Here is a 16,591-nt window from a genome sequence, read left to right as displayed (position 1 = left end):
AAATCCAAGTAGCAGAAGCTTCTGTGACAAAGATAGCCTTTTTGCATTTGTCAAATTGTATGGGTGTGACCTTGTGGACCTTGAGCATGAGCTCTACCAAATTAAAAGAGTTTTAGATCGTAAGATAAAGCAAGGGATGCAGAGACCACCTACAATTGTAGAGCTGGCAGCTTTTATTGAACCATACCAGGATGTCTTTGATGTTTTCTCCAGGCTTTGTAAAATTGCATTGGCAATACCTGTCAGCACAGCTGCTTGTGAACGCAGTTTTTCCTGCTTGAAGCTTGACAAAACACACCTGAGAACTACAATGGGAGAGGATAGGCTGAGTGATCTAGGGGTGTTGAGCATAGAACACAGGAGGGCAGCGTCTTTAAATTTAGATGAGTTTGTTGATCGATTTGCTAGAAATCATCACAACCGAAGAATACAGCTGCTGTAAACTAACAGCTAAGTAACCAGCATCTGTCTGTTATACCTGCCAATTCTGCATCATTAACAGCCCCAACATTCTTTTGTTTTTCCTAAAGTGTATTATGTGACATGGGTATTGCAATGTTAGTACATGTCTGTTCTATTTAGACTTATATGGTCAGCTTCCCAGACAGACACTCTCAGATATGTTCTCAAGAATTACAAAAAAGACAATTGTCAAATTATTTACATGGATCTACCTACACTCACTCACTCACTCACTCACTCACTCACTCACTCACTCACTCACTCACTCACTCACTCACTCACTCACTCACTCACACACACACACACACACACACACACACACACACACACACACACACACACACACACACACACACACACACACACTGTTTGTAGTGAAACAGTTCAATGTACATGTTCTCACACACACACACACACACACACACACACACACACACACACACACACACACACACACACACACACACACACACACACACACACACACACACACACACACACACACAATTCAATGTACATTTTACACATTGTTGATATTTGTTTTTCTTTATGTTTTATGGGACATGTGTGTGTGTGACGTTTATTTTTTACTCTTTATATATACATATGTTTATTATCGCAAATAAAATGAATATTGCACTTAAAAGGCTACAGTTTACTTTAATAAATGATCGCCTAAAATGACAATTCATATCGTGTCTTTCTGTCATTTGCACTAAAAGCTTCCCCTTCTCATGTTAAAGTCCTGAACCCCCTCACATAATCATGACACATCGCACTCGCACATTATCTAAGCACCCATTCCAATAACATGGGATTATCAGTAACAGTAAGACATCATTAGTGTCCATAAGAAGGTTCAATCCATTGTTTATGGCTAGATGAGCTGTTAGAAAAACTGCTGCTCTGAGTGATGCAGTGCGTGAGTTTTAAAATAGTAGTTTTTGACAATCAAGTGCCACCCCAAATAAAAGACTGGCCAGAGCTGGCCCCCCCAGAAATAATGTCCTGGCTACGCCCCTGCTCGTATCGCACAAATGTTAACAGTTGCGCATCATTAGTAACATCTGTCGTCTCGTCGATTTGAAGGGAAAACAGAACTGTCTGAAGTTTTGCCATCAGCTGGTCTTTGACATCATTTGCCATTTCCCCAATTCGTCTTCCGATTGTGTTGTCTGACAACGGAATAGTTTTTAATTTGTTGGCACATTCTTCGCTTACCATAGCTCTGCACATATCTATGGCTGCTGGCAATATAAGCTGCTCTGCAATGGTATGGGGCTTCTTACTTTTTGCAACCCTGAGAGCGACCAGATACGATGCTTTCAGTGCGTTTTCATTTATTTTTGCACTCTTCCTCATGGTAGCCTGCTGTCCTTTGAAATCACGCAACATCTGTTGCATGTACTCAACGGGTTTGGCCTTCAAGTGGACGTGATGCGTCTCCATATGCCGCGTAAGTTTCGACGGCTTCATAGCTTCATTACAGAGAATTGTTGAACATACGAAACACAGTGGTACCTCCTCTCCTGCTCTGTCTGTCGTCACTGTGAATCCATATTTAACATATTCCTCATTGTATTTTCTTTTTCGTCTTTTTTGCGAAGTTGACGCTTCGGAAGCCTGTCCTTGCCCTATCGTGGCGGCCTGTCCCTCTGTCGTGGCAGCCTGACCCTCTGTCATGGCAGCCTGTCCCTCTGGCACTTTCCTCACTACAAAACGATCCATTGGTGCTAGATATATAGCTAGACTAGTACATATGTAACAAATGTTTGCTGTACTACAACCTATCTTAAAATACTCTCGTCGGCTATGCTTATAAATGTGTGTCAACTTTGCTCGCAAAACTGTACGTAATGAATAATAAGTGAGGTTAGCGACGCAACTCATTACCATTAGCGAATCACAGGCTACCATAGACTGGATAGGCGCAAGGCTACATTCTGTCAGCTTGAATTTCCTTTATATTATTTTAAACATATTTTTCACGATATGTAACGGTATTCTGGAAATGTGTTGAAATATCAAAGCGAATTTATATTAAAAAAAAACAATGGTGAACTGATCAACATAGGCTCTTGTCACGGACCACATGCAATGCCGCCGCGGACCACCAGGGGTCCGCGGACCACCGGTTGAAAACCCCTGCCTTAAAGGAAGAAAGTGAGAAGGACTGCCCCTATGTGGACTGACAGGTGTAATGCATGCTGGGACATGACTGCTGGGTTTGATGTTTGATGCCCATATTGCTCCCTAAAAACCTGAGGAGGTTTTTGTGAACAGACTAAAGTTTCCGTCAAGCCCATTGGGTATATTCTTAGGCCTACACAGAAGATCCTCCCAGTTTCCTTCAGTTTGTGTATTAAACTCTGCATGATTGAAGATGAGAAACATCTGTATATGAGTTAGAATAATGAGAAAGTTGTGGGACATTTCTAAAAGTCGAAATTTAGAAAAGAAATCTGAAATTTGGAAAGAAAATCTGATCTTTCAGGAAAAGGTGACATTTGTTTGTTATTTTTAAAAGAAGATGATTACGGCACATGAAGAAGGGGTTAGAATAATGAGAAAATAGTGGGACATTTTTAGAACAATTTCTAGAAAAAAAAAAGTCAGAAATGTAAAAATAAAAAGTCTGAGATTTTAGAAAAAAGTGATAATTTTGAAGAAATAGTCGAAAATACAAAAAAGTCGAAATTTGCAAAAGACAATCAGAACTTTGAAAAGAAAATCAAAAGGAAAAAAGCTTGGGAGACAAAAAGTGTGATTTAAAAAAAAAGAAGATGATCTTTTTTTTTTAAAAAGTGATAATTTTGAAGAAATAGTCGGAAATACTCATAAAGGTTTCAGGAAAGACTCCACATTAACATAAATAAGAGGACAAGGTGCAGCACAAAACAGAAGACACCGAGAATAGCAGGTGGACATAGTGGAGGACTAAGCGGGACAGATATGTTCCTCAGGAGATGGAAGAGGAAACGTAGACCTCAGAAGCCAAAAGTGTTTTCTATTATAATGACATTATATCGGGATCACACATTATTTTTCTCATAATGGAGAGAAAATTAACTTTACTATCTGATTCTATTCACCTTTAACATGACTGTATTCATGCTGTACCCACTCATATTGTCTCACAGTACTGTATGGTACATATTCACGGCCTTTGTGGAAGACAAAAGTTTCCTCTTCACACACTTCTTCTCTCCTTTCTTACTCTAGGCCTTCATGCTTCATTCAATGCACATTATAGAGGATTCAGTTCAGTGGGAAAATGTCATTAAGAAAGTCCCAATTTTCTGCCAATCACAAACGACCCAGAATCCAATGATGCCTTCAGGGGATGTAGGATATATTGAATTTGAAAGTTGGGCACACATACTGTAGGTACCATCGAATTGTGAACGAATTGCCCATCAAAAGGTGCAAATAAGACTTGCTTATACACAGAACCATAGGGTGAACAGTTCAGTCAGATTCATTTTACCCTTTTGCATATGTTCATAATGAGGCCGTAAGGCATTGCTGGGTGACGCTTTACGTGGCTGGTTTATTTTTCAGCTATATTAAGCTCATATGGTGATCTACAAACCACAAGTCGATGCTTGTTGCCATTGAAGCAACACTGTAAAGCTCTGCAGCAGTTTCAATTTCATTTAAAATATATACAGACACACGTCAAATCAAGTTTCAGTCTGTAGCAGTGCGGATTCACGAGCTGCACTTGAAGGAGGCATGATGCTGTGCGCGTAATGGGTTTCCCAGCGCTGCTGCTGCTGCTGCTGCTGATCGGGGAGCAGGAGTTGCAGCAGTCCGGAATCATTAAACCTGCTCCACCACTTGATGCCGGTGACCTTGGCTAACGGGGATCCCGCCTTCCTCTCCGGTATTTTTCTTTTCTTTCCACCATGGCATCCTCGGACGGGCTGGAGGAGGAGTGCGTGCTGCAGCGGGGCAGATCTCAGAGTGACCCGAGCAGCATCACCGAGGTCCGCCTGGGAGAAGCGCACAGAGCAGGTAAGAGGTGTGAGAAAAAAGAGGAGGGTGGGTGGATGGGCGGGGGGTGGTGAACGGATGCTCGACATCTGTCATCTGCTGATTATTAGTTTGCACTTTTGGCAGGTGGCTGGATAAGAAACACATCCTGTTGTCGGTGATCCCTTTCAATTTGTATGCAACAAACGTAGGCTGTGGTGTAAACGTGCGTCATTTACTATGCTTAGTCTATGTACTGCCTGCTGTGCTGAGAGGAAGGCCTTGTATGTGAAATGGCTGTGATAAGAATGTCTATATATCAGGGGAAATGTGCATGCAACCTAGACTAGAAGATGGTGTCCAACTGGTGTCATACCAGTTACATCCATATCCATTCTATCTCTATTAGCACGCATTGCTTTTCTTATTTTGATCCTTTGCATGCAGTGGTATATCGTCATGTCTGCATATGATCGAGCTGGGATTGACAAAGCTAAATAAAATGTTGTCGATTGCGTGCAATTTATTCCTTTAGTGCAATGAAAACCAGCACGGCAAAATGAAAGGATCCAGTTTCTGCATGGGAAGCAATGATGTACCAGTGGCCCTCATGGACTGCAGTGTGTGGCGCTGATGAGAGTGGCTGGTTGTGTATTTGGTTGTTTCCATGGTGATCCAAATGGCAGAAGGCAGCACTTGGCTCTCCCACCGTGAGCTGACATGGTGTTTGTCTGCTCCACTTACTGATCTTTTTTCTTTCTTTCTCAATACACTCGGTGATGTACAGCGGCCAGCCATTGAAAGTGAAATGCCACTTAGGCTGTGAATCGTGTTTTATATATGTGAGAGATGGGGTAGCACATCTCCAGTGGGAGACCAAGGGCAAGCTTTAGAGCTGCTGAGACAAACTGTTTGAAATGTACTGTAGTGTGGATCGATATGAAGGTGTAAATCAGTCATTTTAACTCGCAGGCCCTTGGCTTTTGCCGGCAGTTATCGTCTTACTGCACTGGTTAGAAAAAGTGATGTGTTAACCACTGAATCACAGTCTGACGTGTGTTGGGTTTGCAGTAAATCTTCGAGGCAGGAGTCTTGGCTTCATACACTGCAGCATTACATTAGCACACACATTGAGCTACACTGGTGTGTTACAGTCTGTTTTGAACATCAGAGCATTTGACAGGGCCGGCTATCTTTAGACACGAGGGCCACAGAGATACTGCAGGAAAAAGGATCTTCAAGTTCTCTTGCCAACGGCGGATATTGTTGTGTTCATGCCCTCACTTTTCCAATCCAGTGCTTGTCACGTTGTTGTGGTTGTTATGGTTACGCAACAGTGTTGGTGTACGTGTGGCCGTGACAAAACACTCGCAGGTTTGTCCCGTGTTGTATATTATAATGTCTTAAGCGTACATTGAGGCGCCATAGACTAGGATTTCACCGAAAGCTGACGTTTGCTGTGCAGCATTTTAGGCAAGAAGGGCTCAGGCAATGCAGCAGTGAAAACCCGCCTGTCCTCCCCTCCCACACCCCTACATCTACTCTGCTCAGCTCTAACCCTTTCATAGCCCAGGCACCTCTACTGCAGCTTTGATCCTGGCACTTGAAGAACCATCTCCAGTAAAGGGGGAGGACAGGGGGGAGTGACAGGTCCCTGAATGTGGCATTATCAAGGCACCCAGCTGGGTAATATCACAGTGGATCAGTCGTACTAAAGACCACACTCAAGACCCAAATGGCTTCTTCTTCGTCCATCTTGATGCTTTGATAGGGATTTAGAAAAGAGCATTAAGCATTTTGTCTACAATAAGAACAGGAAAATCACTTTTGATTTGTGTTGAGGCTCGATTTATGCATCCAAATCAGATTCCCATGCCGCTCATTTCCATGCAGTATTAAGCACACGGCGTACCGAGCACGGATTTAACCTGAATACATGATTCGCCAAACTTTCCGCCTGGTTGACGGTGCTTTGCTGTGCCAGCTAGAGACAGCAGACCGAGAAGGAAACAATGTGCTGCTGTGGATTAATATCTCTTTGAAGTTTCACTCGGAGCCCGTGATAAGCAGCCACCTTGTTCAGCACACACAGGTTACATCACTGGCGCTGTTGCAGATGATGCAGAACAGTAAAGACAGCCTGGATGTTTCAGCCCAAAGGTTCAGCATTCAAATGTTGGCATGTGCAGTAGTTGGCCTAGCCGGAAATGTATTGCTTCAATCAAGGGAGCCCACGTTCCTTCAAACACTACTTGGCAGAATGTCCCCAATTTTTCTGCAGTCCACTTTCTGCTGATAAAGTGAAGCGTGATAATGCGTGATTAGCAACAACTATAAGATACAATAATACATAAGATACCCATTTATTACACAACTTAGTTGAATACTTGATTCTGATAGGTCAATTTGCACATTTCACTGGTCTGTACATTTTTGCTAACACACCGTTGCTAAGGAGAACAGACCGTTGCTAAGGAGAACAGACCAGTTGCTATGGAGGAGGGACAATGTGCAGTCTTAACAATCTACAGAAAGAAGGCCAGTAAATTTAACGTCAGCTGTTGACAACAAACATTAGTTTTCCTTAACCAGTGATACGGCTCCACATAGTCCCTTAACTCCGTAGCAACGGTCTGTTCTCCTTAGCAACGGTCTGTGAACGACCTCGCAAATGTCCAAATTGACCAATAAGAAACGAGTTCTCAACTAATGTAGTTTTTTTTTAATTACGTGTCAAGCCTACAGGAGCAAAGTATCTTGCCCAAGGACACTTTGACATTTTGACTACAGGGGCTGAGGAAACAACCATTGACCCTACCTATTGGTACATGCCTATTTACCCTCCTGAGCACAGCCACCCCTCTTTTATGTTGCACAGTCAGAGAAATAAGGGAGGTGCCTGCAGGAGTCTCACTGGTGCTGTGCTACTAATCTGGCATGCTGCTCCAACATGAAAGGCTTCCTCCCTAGACTCCTCAGCTGTCAGCCAACCTCTGCCCCCGCCGGCGCACCCACACTACTGATAGGTGTCCGTTTAGGCCTCTCATTCAGGCACATGGGGCCTGATGAGGAGATTAGGGCTCCTTTTACATGAAGGATGGGGCCTCATATTTTATTAATCAGGGAGACTATACATAAGCCAGTTGGTCTCATTCCATATTCAGAGCTGTGATTGAACAGAGAGAACAGCAGACCTGGCACCTCGCTCCCACATGCATGTTCATGTGAAATCTTACCAAAGCCACATGAGTCATTTCACGACTGCAGTTAGATATGAGATGGAAAGTGAGGTATGCAGCCGAGTGGTGCAGTGATGATGTGTTTTTGTATGCCGGCCCTGAAGTTAGCATGGGATTTTTCTATTGGATTTCCATATATTGCAGAAAATAAACTCTGTGTTTACGATACTTACATGTTTTGATCAGCAGGATAATCTCCAGTGGGGTATTTACTGATGTCTCTTCTGCCGTAGAACAAAATGTGAAAATCCCTTAAGCTTGTGATCTTATTTCCGACTTCAATGTCAGCTAGCTGTAATGGAAACTTCTGAAGCGAAGGAGATGAAACACAATGAGAACCCGGGAGAGCTGGAACTTGATGGCAAACACTGAAGATTTAATATGAAGTTACAGCCGGAGAATTGACACGACATGTGCTGCAGTCACGAGCTGACACAGCGGTTGCCCGACCAATTCTGAAGATCTCCTTAGAGGTTTTAACTAGGTCAAAGTGTATGATCAACATTTGTCATTAACAAGACTAAATCTAACTAAAACTGTCGTCCATGGACAAAGCATGTACGCCAGTGGGACCTACGCACCGGATAAGAAGGAGTCCCAGAGGTCCACACACAATAAACTATCTCAGGTGAGCTTGTAGGAGCCAGAGCTGCTCCTCTCGGAGAGAGATAGCAGCAATACCCCAAGGCCGCAGACGTAGGCCATGGGAAAAGAGAGAGTGATGGTCTGGGTTAAAGGTCAGAGAGCTACGCTAAATGTACAAAAGGCTCTAGGCATTTAATATGTTGACTTCTCCGTTTCAGGTTATGGACTTTTACTTTCTTAGTTACGGGACCTACGTCACACTGAGCGCTCCGGTAGTAGCACATGTCTTCCCGTGTTGCCGAAAGAAACCCCGTTTGTTAAAGTGTGCGTCCATGCGAGAAAGTGAGTTGTTTAGTTTGATGTTATTCCCTGTTATAGTGAATGGAATATGTTGGTGACGTGTACTATTCCTTATGATGTAGTTACATACTTGCCTGTACTACTTCTGGGTATATGGTTATGTATGAAGGCAGGGGTGTCCAAACTACGGCCCGGGGGCCAAATGTGCCCCACAGGCCATTTTGAATCGGCCCTCAGCAAATTCTAAAAGTATAATGAATATGGCCCACAAATTAAACTTCTGCTTCTCTTATTTTGTACTTCTCAAATATATATGTTCAAATATATTAATGAGCCGAATTTAAAATAAATTCAGTCATTTAGAATTTAAAACATGTTCTAACAAATCTGAGTTGATAAAAAAAAGCCCAATAACTTATTTTTATAACCAGCTTGAAATGTAACCTTCATATTTACTCTGATTATCAGCAATCTGAGGCTTCTGTTTTAAGGAATGAGCTGCCAACAAAATAAATGAACCCCTAAAGACAGACGGGATGTAGGCTGTTCTTTCCTTAAAGCATTTGAAATTATCGCGCATTATTATTTGATTTGTTTTGCTAACTTATAATTTAACTTATGAGGTAATATTCACCTCTATAAGTGGCCCAGCTCTCCGTATATTTTTCTGTATGTGGCCCTCAGTGAAAAAAGTTTGGACACCCCTGTATGAAGGTTCTTCATTCGCCGTGATGCCGTGAGTTTAGCCTGCTACGCTAATATGTTAACGTAGTTATGTACGTGCGGGTTACGTCGGAGTTTGTACTTATTATTTTCATGTTCTCTTTTGTTTCAGAACCACACACACACACACACACACACACACACACACACACACACACACACACACACACACACACACACACACACACACACACACACACACACACAAACATATACAAACCCCCTGTAACCATACGTCTGTTGCCCATTGGTGTCTTAAATATACATCAATACCAGTGGTTGAATCATCCTGTCGTCGTCTCCTTGCCTTCACCAACGTACATCTCATACCCTGAACATCCTGGCTGTGAAGCACTGCTCTGGCCGACACTCCAGAGTGTGTGCGATGACAAAAGTTGAATAGCCCCTTTACTGTCCTACACATCCACTAACCCTCATCCACACTAAATATTACCCAACACACATCAATTGCAATTAATCTGCAGTCCACTGTGGAAAAATCAAGCTTTTCCACACCAGCAAAGAGTGAAATAACTATGCTACAATTTCTTGCTAATGTTAGCTAATGTGATGCTAATGTGATGCTAAAACTGATCTTACAAGTGATGAGAGAGCCTGTTCTTTTGCACCCAGCACAGGAAGAGCTTTTTTTTAAAATCAAAATGGATCCAAAAATGCTGCTAAGTGGGATCAAGAGCAGTTTAAAGTGAAACAGCCACAAGAGGGCTCTACTCGGCAGATAAATAGATGTTGCTTAAATGAGGTAAGCTGTCATTGTCACAGAGAACCCAGCACTGCAGTCACCTCTCATATAGAATACAGGGACAAATGGTCTGTCCAAGGTTGTGCTGCAGTATGTAGAGCGAGGACGGACAACCTCTAAGGATTACTCAGAACTTTCCTGCAAGGTTTAACATGAGTTGGAGTTTCCTGAAGTGAGATACAGTGGAAATAAACAGTCTATCAACTCTCAAACTGTATTAGCAAAAGCTTAGAGGAGTTCAAAATGTAAAAAACTTTGCTTAACTTCACGGTATTCTTAGAGCTCATTCAACTCCTTACGGTTGTTTTGGACCCTTCGAAAATAATGAAGGATTTAGCATAAACAGCACGGCGATGATTAATGAAGAAGTGACTCATCTATAGATGATGATGTGACTTTGCTGAGTCGGTAATAGGTTGTTACATCAGTGAGTTTTACCCTTGAGTCTTTGCTGCAGCGGTGATTTGTTTTTATTAGCCGGCCACGACTCAGTCGCACAGTGGCTCAATCTAAAGCACCTCTTTCTATTTTTTTTGTGCCAACTCATCTCTCATGCCATTATGCAGGATTGCTGAGATGTCCCCGGGTCGCACCGACTACAGCAGCGCAGAGGCAGGGCAAAACATGACATCACCCTCCTCCAATGAAAGGAAAGGACATTAACTCCACTGTGTAGGGGACTCTCATTCTGTGGATACAGGGCCGGGGCAAGAATGCAGAAAAAACAGAGGCCACTTATCTTCCCAAAAGAACCTCTTGTACATAAAATAATCATCAGACTACAAATGAACAGAGTGAAACATTTAACTACTCTAATACATCTGCACATTTTAAAGTCAAAGGTTTTTTACAGAGGTCATTTGGATATCCTGTTGTACCACTACAGTGGGATGATAATGGGAGTGGATTGAAGTTGTGGACAAAAAAAAAATGGGTTAGCTGGCCGACTCTGTTGTGGTAGTTCAACCACTTAGAGATGTCCCGCCCCTTAGCCTATCACGTACAATGTGTTGGAGTGCTAGCCAATAGAGTCGCGAGTGTTACATAGTGATGTCATTCTGTTCAGGAGGTAAACAAAGGAGTCCAATGGAGGCGTTTCAGGCAGTGGAGTGTGTGTGTGTGTGGGAGAGAAACTCCCTCTGGAGGGAACTTTGAGATTTTACACTTTGCAGACCATTTACATGCACTAAAACCTATACATTGGAAATGCAAAACCCCAAAAAGCAGAATAGGGCCTCTTTAATAGCAGGGACCACTGAAATGTGTCTCATGTGTCTTAAAGCTGCTCACTATGATGGATCGCACATGAACACAATATTTACGCACGAATCAAATGGTCTGAAATAATTATCATCAAATGTGTAATAATGTGCTTATTCTGTCTCAAGGCGGGACTTCCCTCAGAGAACAGATTAATATTCTAATATTTGTCTCCATGTACAGACATGATGGCTTACTGTACGCCCCTTCCCCCTTAAACACACACACACACACACACACACACACACACACACACACACACACACACCCACACACACACACACACTGCCTCCCATCCCCCAACAACCAAACAATCTGGTTTCTCTGACAAAAAAAAACAAGCATGTCTCACATAGAGTAGGACCTAAAACATGCTGCTTTGGTGCGTTCAAGTGCTCCAAAATACAAATTAAAAAGGGAGTGGTGATGAAGCTAGGCCAAAGAGATAAAATACAGATTCCTCCTCTACAAAACCTCCACTTAAAAACTCTTATGTGCTCTTCAAGTCCATGAGTCAAACGATCAACACTACCTTTATCGATTTAATACCATGATATGCTTCAATATAAGAAATCAAGTCAGTTCACTTTGTGCAGGCAGAGACAGATCTACCCAGTTACCGGGCTCAGCATGTCGGAGGGAGCTACTTGATTTAAGCTGTCAGCCATTTACACATAATGTACTTTTATGAATGTTTCATGTGCTGACCTACTTCCTTTCAGAGCCGAGTAAAAGCAATATGCTGCACACGAGAACAGAGCAGCTGATCCTTTAGACGTCGCACAACAAGGGGTGAGGAAGGGCCAGACAGATGGAGACAAAGCTGTGATATGGTCACTTTCTGGATGACCTGGTAAAGCTAGAATAAAAGCTGCAGACTACCTCGGAGGAGTTATTTAATTTGTCTTTTGTTTTCACTAAATCTCCACTGAATCCCACATAGGGGATGGAAACTGCACCGTGAGAGTTTTATCACAAAGAGAGATGCTTTGCTCTCTGGGGCAGATGTAATTAAAGCAAACGCTTAAGCCCAATGGAGAGCTGACAGACTTGAATCTCTCAGCAGTGGAAAAGAAGGATGAAGAAGAGGAGGAGGAGGAGGAGGAGGCGGGGCAGCAGCTGCAGAAATCTGCTGAAACTGCTGGTTGCTGGATTTAAAAAAGTAAAAATGGAAGCTGCTAATTAGCTACGAACGGATTTTCTAAACCCATGAAAAACATGCAATTGGACGTTACGTATTCCTAAAATACATTTCTTATTCTTTACTTTCCTTTCATCCAGCCTTAATGAGGCCATGTTACGCTCTCTGGGGGTGTTCCCTTTCCTGTAGTGTGTGAGTATACTGGTTTGAGTGCATGTAAATGGTCTGCAAAGGCTAAAATCCTCGTCTATAGACGTTTTTCAGGACCAATTGGAATGAAACGTAGACGCATATTAGACTGGGCAAACTATAAAATGTAGGGTGCTTGAAAGTGCAATTTATAAATGTCTATTTGGAAGAAAACAGATTGTAAACAATTATAATAACCGGTAAATTGTTGAAATCAATATTTTTTCAAGCCGGAAACACATTCACTGGGGGTTCAAATGAGACACTTGGCTGCTCTTCTCTTATATCAGACACTGAATATCTTTGAGAGTGTTGGACAATTATTCTGGAGACTTCTGGGTATTTCTGTTGGGCGTTTTCCAGGATTTTCTGACGTTCTTTAAACCAAAGAAATCCTTGTAATGTCGAGGCAGTACCAAAACCTGGCCTCCTCCCAACCTTGAAGCATCCCCTCCCGAGGAATCCCACACACTATTTAGTTTGCAGCTCACATACATACACATAGTCGAGAGTGTCTTCCCCACTGCTCCGCTCACCTAATCTGTCAATGTGACACTGCATTGGCTCGCTGGAAGCAGAGGCTGTTGCTGCACCTGATGAATGATTCAGCAGATTTAAAGGGGAACAGCAGCAGCAGCAGCAGAGCAGCAGCAGCAGCAGAGCAGCAGAGCAGCAGCAGCAGCAGCATCTGGGTTTATGAACTTACCATGTTTAATTTCACTCCTAAACAGGCAGCACTGTCATAATTCAACGCCTGTTTAGGAGTTGAATGTCGAACACGTCATGTTAACACCTCCCTCTTATTGCCTGTGGAGTCACTCGGAACTTAGATTTAATAATCATTTAAATTGATCTAATCACCATTTGGCTTTTCTGTCATCGGGTATATATTTAAAAGGTTTAATCTGCAATAGAGGCGTGCAGAAACGAGTGCCTAAACCCAGAAATTACCTAGAATGTTACCGGTTCCCTAATCTTTAAATCAGTGTCTGTTTCAATGTGTTTGTAATTAGACGCCTGAAATAAGGTCTGAGGTTAACACAAGCTGAAGAGATTTTAAGCTGTTCTACGACATAAAATACATCAGTAAATACAAGGGTTACTGAGTGAGACTACTAAGCGTCATCACACCACGTTAGCCACCTGGTGATGAACACCAATAGCCTTGATAGCTTGTGTTTAGCCTAGCGTTAGGTCTTTACTTTTGATGCTGGAATTTACGCTTCAAAAATCACAAAGTGGTGTTGATATGTAGAGATTATCCTGCTGAACAAAATGTGGAAGTATCATGCATGTGTGTTTGACACAGATCTTATTTCCTGCCAAAAAATATCATTGCTTTTTGTCAAGGCAGCCCTTGTGTCGCTTACTTCCTGGTTGCCTTGACAAAATAACTGCACTCTTTACACCATGAGAGATGAAGACATTTGAAACCTGTAGAGTAACTTCTCGGATTCGTAGTGCACTCCTCTCCCATTCATATTATATAACTCGGGGTATGAAGGTGAATAAAGCTTTATATAATTCTTCTAGGTTGACCTCCACCAACTCCAGACTTAGAGTATATTTAGTGTAGGGTTATTAACGTCTGGAGTTGTGTTCCATCTTTATCCGCGGCTATTTACGGTTCAACTTTAGTCCCAGGACAGCTGGGAAAGAACAAAACATGGAGGGATATAATATAAGGATGATGTGTGGAAAATGCAAACAGATAGGGAAGACAGGCTAGCAGGTGAATGCAGATTTTAACAACTTACATAAATTGGTCACAATATGATGTAAGGGAGGAAGAGTCTCGTAAACACGCAGAACTCTATAGATCAAAAGAAATGTTAAGTGTTTGTGTAAGTACATGAAGTATATATGTGTTCAATAAAATTCAACTACCTTAACATTGTCAAAAAAACCAACTAATTCTAAATCCAATTGCCCCGCCAAAACTAAGTTTGGTTGGCTGTTTCAAATTTCAGAGGCTCAGTATCTTTTTCAGGTTCATATCTGTATGTAGTGCCTCTCCTCCTGGGACATGTCTCCATGCTTCAATGTTCAAAAAGCTCTTTATGTTTCTCATACTGCCTGTGCTGTAGCTCTCTTTTCACCCTCTGTCTGAAACCAGAGCCCAGTCTGCTCTGATTGGTTAGCTGGCCGGCTCTGTTGTGATTGGTCAATCACTTAGAGCTGTCCCGCCCCTTAGCCTATCATGTTATCATGGGTCAGGTTTGCTGATTTGTTCGTTTGTCGTTAGGATTACTGACAAACGACTAGCCTGATCTTCATGAAACATGTTGAAGGGTATAGCCTTGGCCAACAGTGTGAGTAGCGACACCTGCATTATTTCTCACTTGGACAGATCCTTGCAGCATTCCGTTCTTTCTGCCTTTCTTGATAACAATCTTCTTTATCAACTCTCATCCTTATGTCAGGCTATCAATAACGGCCCTCTGATTCAGTTCCTTTGCGGCGAATCCAAGAAACAAAGAGGCTCTCTCAGACGCCGCTGACAGTGTGACCACTTTGCGGTTCAGGTTTGCAATCAATTGTACAAAGTGCTTTGGTGCAAATTGTTCCACAATGGACCACACTTCATAACTGCAGGTTTCAGCTGTTATACTGCTGATGTGGAGGATGTTTTTCCATTTTCCATCTCCCTTGTGACTCGGTACACTTAATCACCCCCCCAGTCTATCGTAACACTATACTCACATGTCGGTGTTATGGGTTGCTTTTGGATCTGGTAATGCAAATGTATTGTTAGGGGAGATGAACTCATTATGGTCCTTATTATGTGTAGAAAATACATTTTAAGTGGAGGCGAAGCTAACATAAAGCCTCCACAGCCTGGGTTTATAAATGATTCCTACAAATGTGTGTTTTCAGAAACTAATTGTTTCCGTGTTTTGTTTTTAATCTGATTTCCAATTATCCAATTAGAGGCTTGATGAGACTTTGCCCAAAAATCACACCCTACGGTATATCATACACCAAAAAGAAAACAAAGACCCACGATGAGGTGTTGTGTTATTATTACAGTCGAACTGAAGACCTACCTTTGGTTTTAAACTCAATTGTAGGAAAGTCTTGTTTATATGTTTGGTTTGAGGAGCACTTGTGTGTTAATTTACTTGAATGAAAAGTGCTTTGGTTTGATTTAGTAGGTCTACAGTGCTCTAGAAACTCATATCATTAATTAAACATGGTTTGTACAATCATTTAAAATCAAAAACATAATTGGACGTAGTCAGCGTGACATTACACATCGGCTTTTAGAGTACCGTTTTGAAGCCTGAAGTTTGCCGTTCGGTTTGTTGTCATTTTGGTTTAAGGCCATGGGCATCTTGTTTTTTTAGGAACCATAAGTGTCATAAGTGGTGGGGGACACCAAGTATAACTCAACACACTTGTAACTAAAGTATAACAATGTGCACTTATGAACTGAAACACACTGTAAAGGTTGTTGAACGACACACTCCTGACTATAGTCCACACCATCTTGGAGAGACCTGTCAACCAAAAGGTGGACGCAGCCGAAAGCATACCCTACTGAATCATCTTTTTAGATGTAAATTGGACCATCATTTACAAAACGAACATTATGCTGTGTTGAACAAGACTTGAAGCTCATGATTGAGACCAAAAAACATGTTAGTTCAATGTTTACTGAAGTAGTAAACCAAGTGAGAAGTTGGATCATTTTTTCCTCTATAAACTTGATCTTGTATTAATTGATCATTTTCTGATATGTATTAGTACTCCAATATGGTTTGACCCCCTGCTATCATTCTGGAAACGCATATACAGTCGTCTTTTCCAGATGCATTTTTCTTATAGTTTGCTGGCTAAAGGTCACGTGTCAGTTTTTATTAAGTGACCCGAATGTGTTTGCACAACCTTTTGGAATGCACTTCATTCACAGCCATAGTGGATGAAGTCTTGTAAATATTGAATGAGATGTTG

The 16,591-nt window shown here is 42.1% G+C and overlaps 1 protein-coding gene across 1 annotated transcript in view; it reads left to right on the top strand.

Annotated features, from left to right (window-relative positions):
• The first annotated feature begins 4,238 nt into the window (after positions 1 to 4,238).
• Positions 4,239 to 16,591, top strand: part of phactr3b (phosphatase and actin regulator 3b) — a 46,785-nt gene continuing 34,432 nt past the window's right edge. The window contains exon 1 of the mRNA XM_063909925.1: positions 4,239 to 4,479. Coding sequence (XP_063765995.1) covers positions 4,371 to 4,479 — 109 coding nt within the window. The 5' untranslated portion in view covers positions 4,239 to 4,370. The remainder of the gene's footprint in view (positions 4,480 to 16,591) is intronic.

This window comes from Eleginops maclovinus, chromosome 20 (genome assembly GCF_036324505.1).
Source record: "Eleginops maclovinus isolate JMC-PN-2008 ecotype Puerto Natales chromosome 20, JC_Emac_rtc_rv5, whole genome shotgun sequence".
NCBI lineage: Eukaryota > Metazoa > Chordata > Actinopteri > Perciformes > Eleginopidae > Eleginops > Eleginops maclovinus.
The sequence above is the reverse complement of the archived record's forward strand: the minus strand, read 5'-3'. Positions and strand labels throughout refer to the sequence as shown.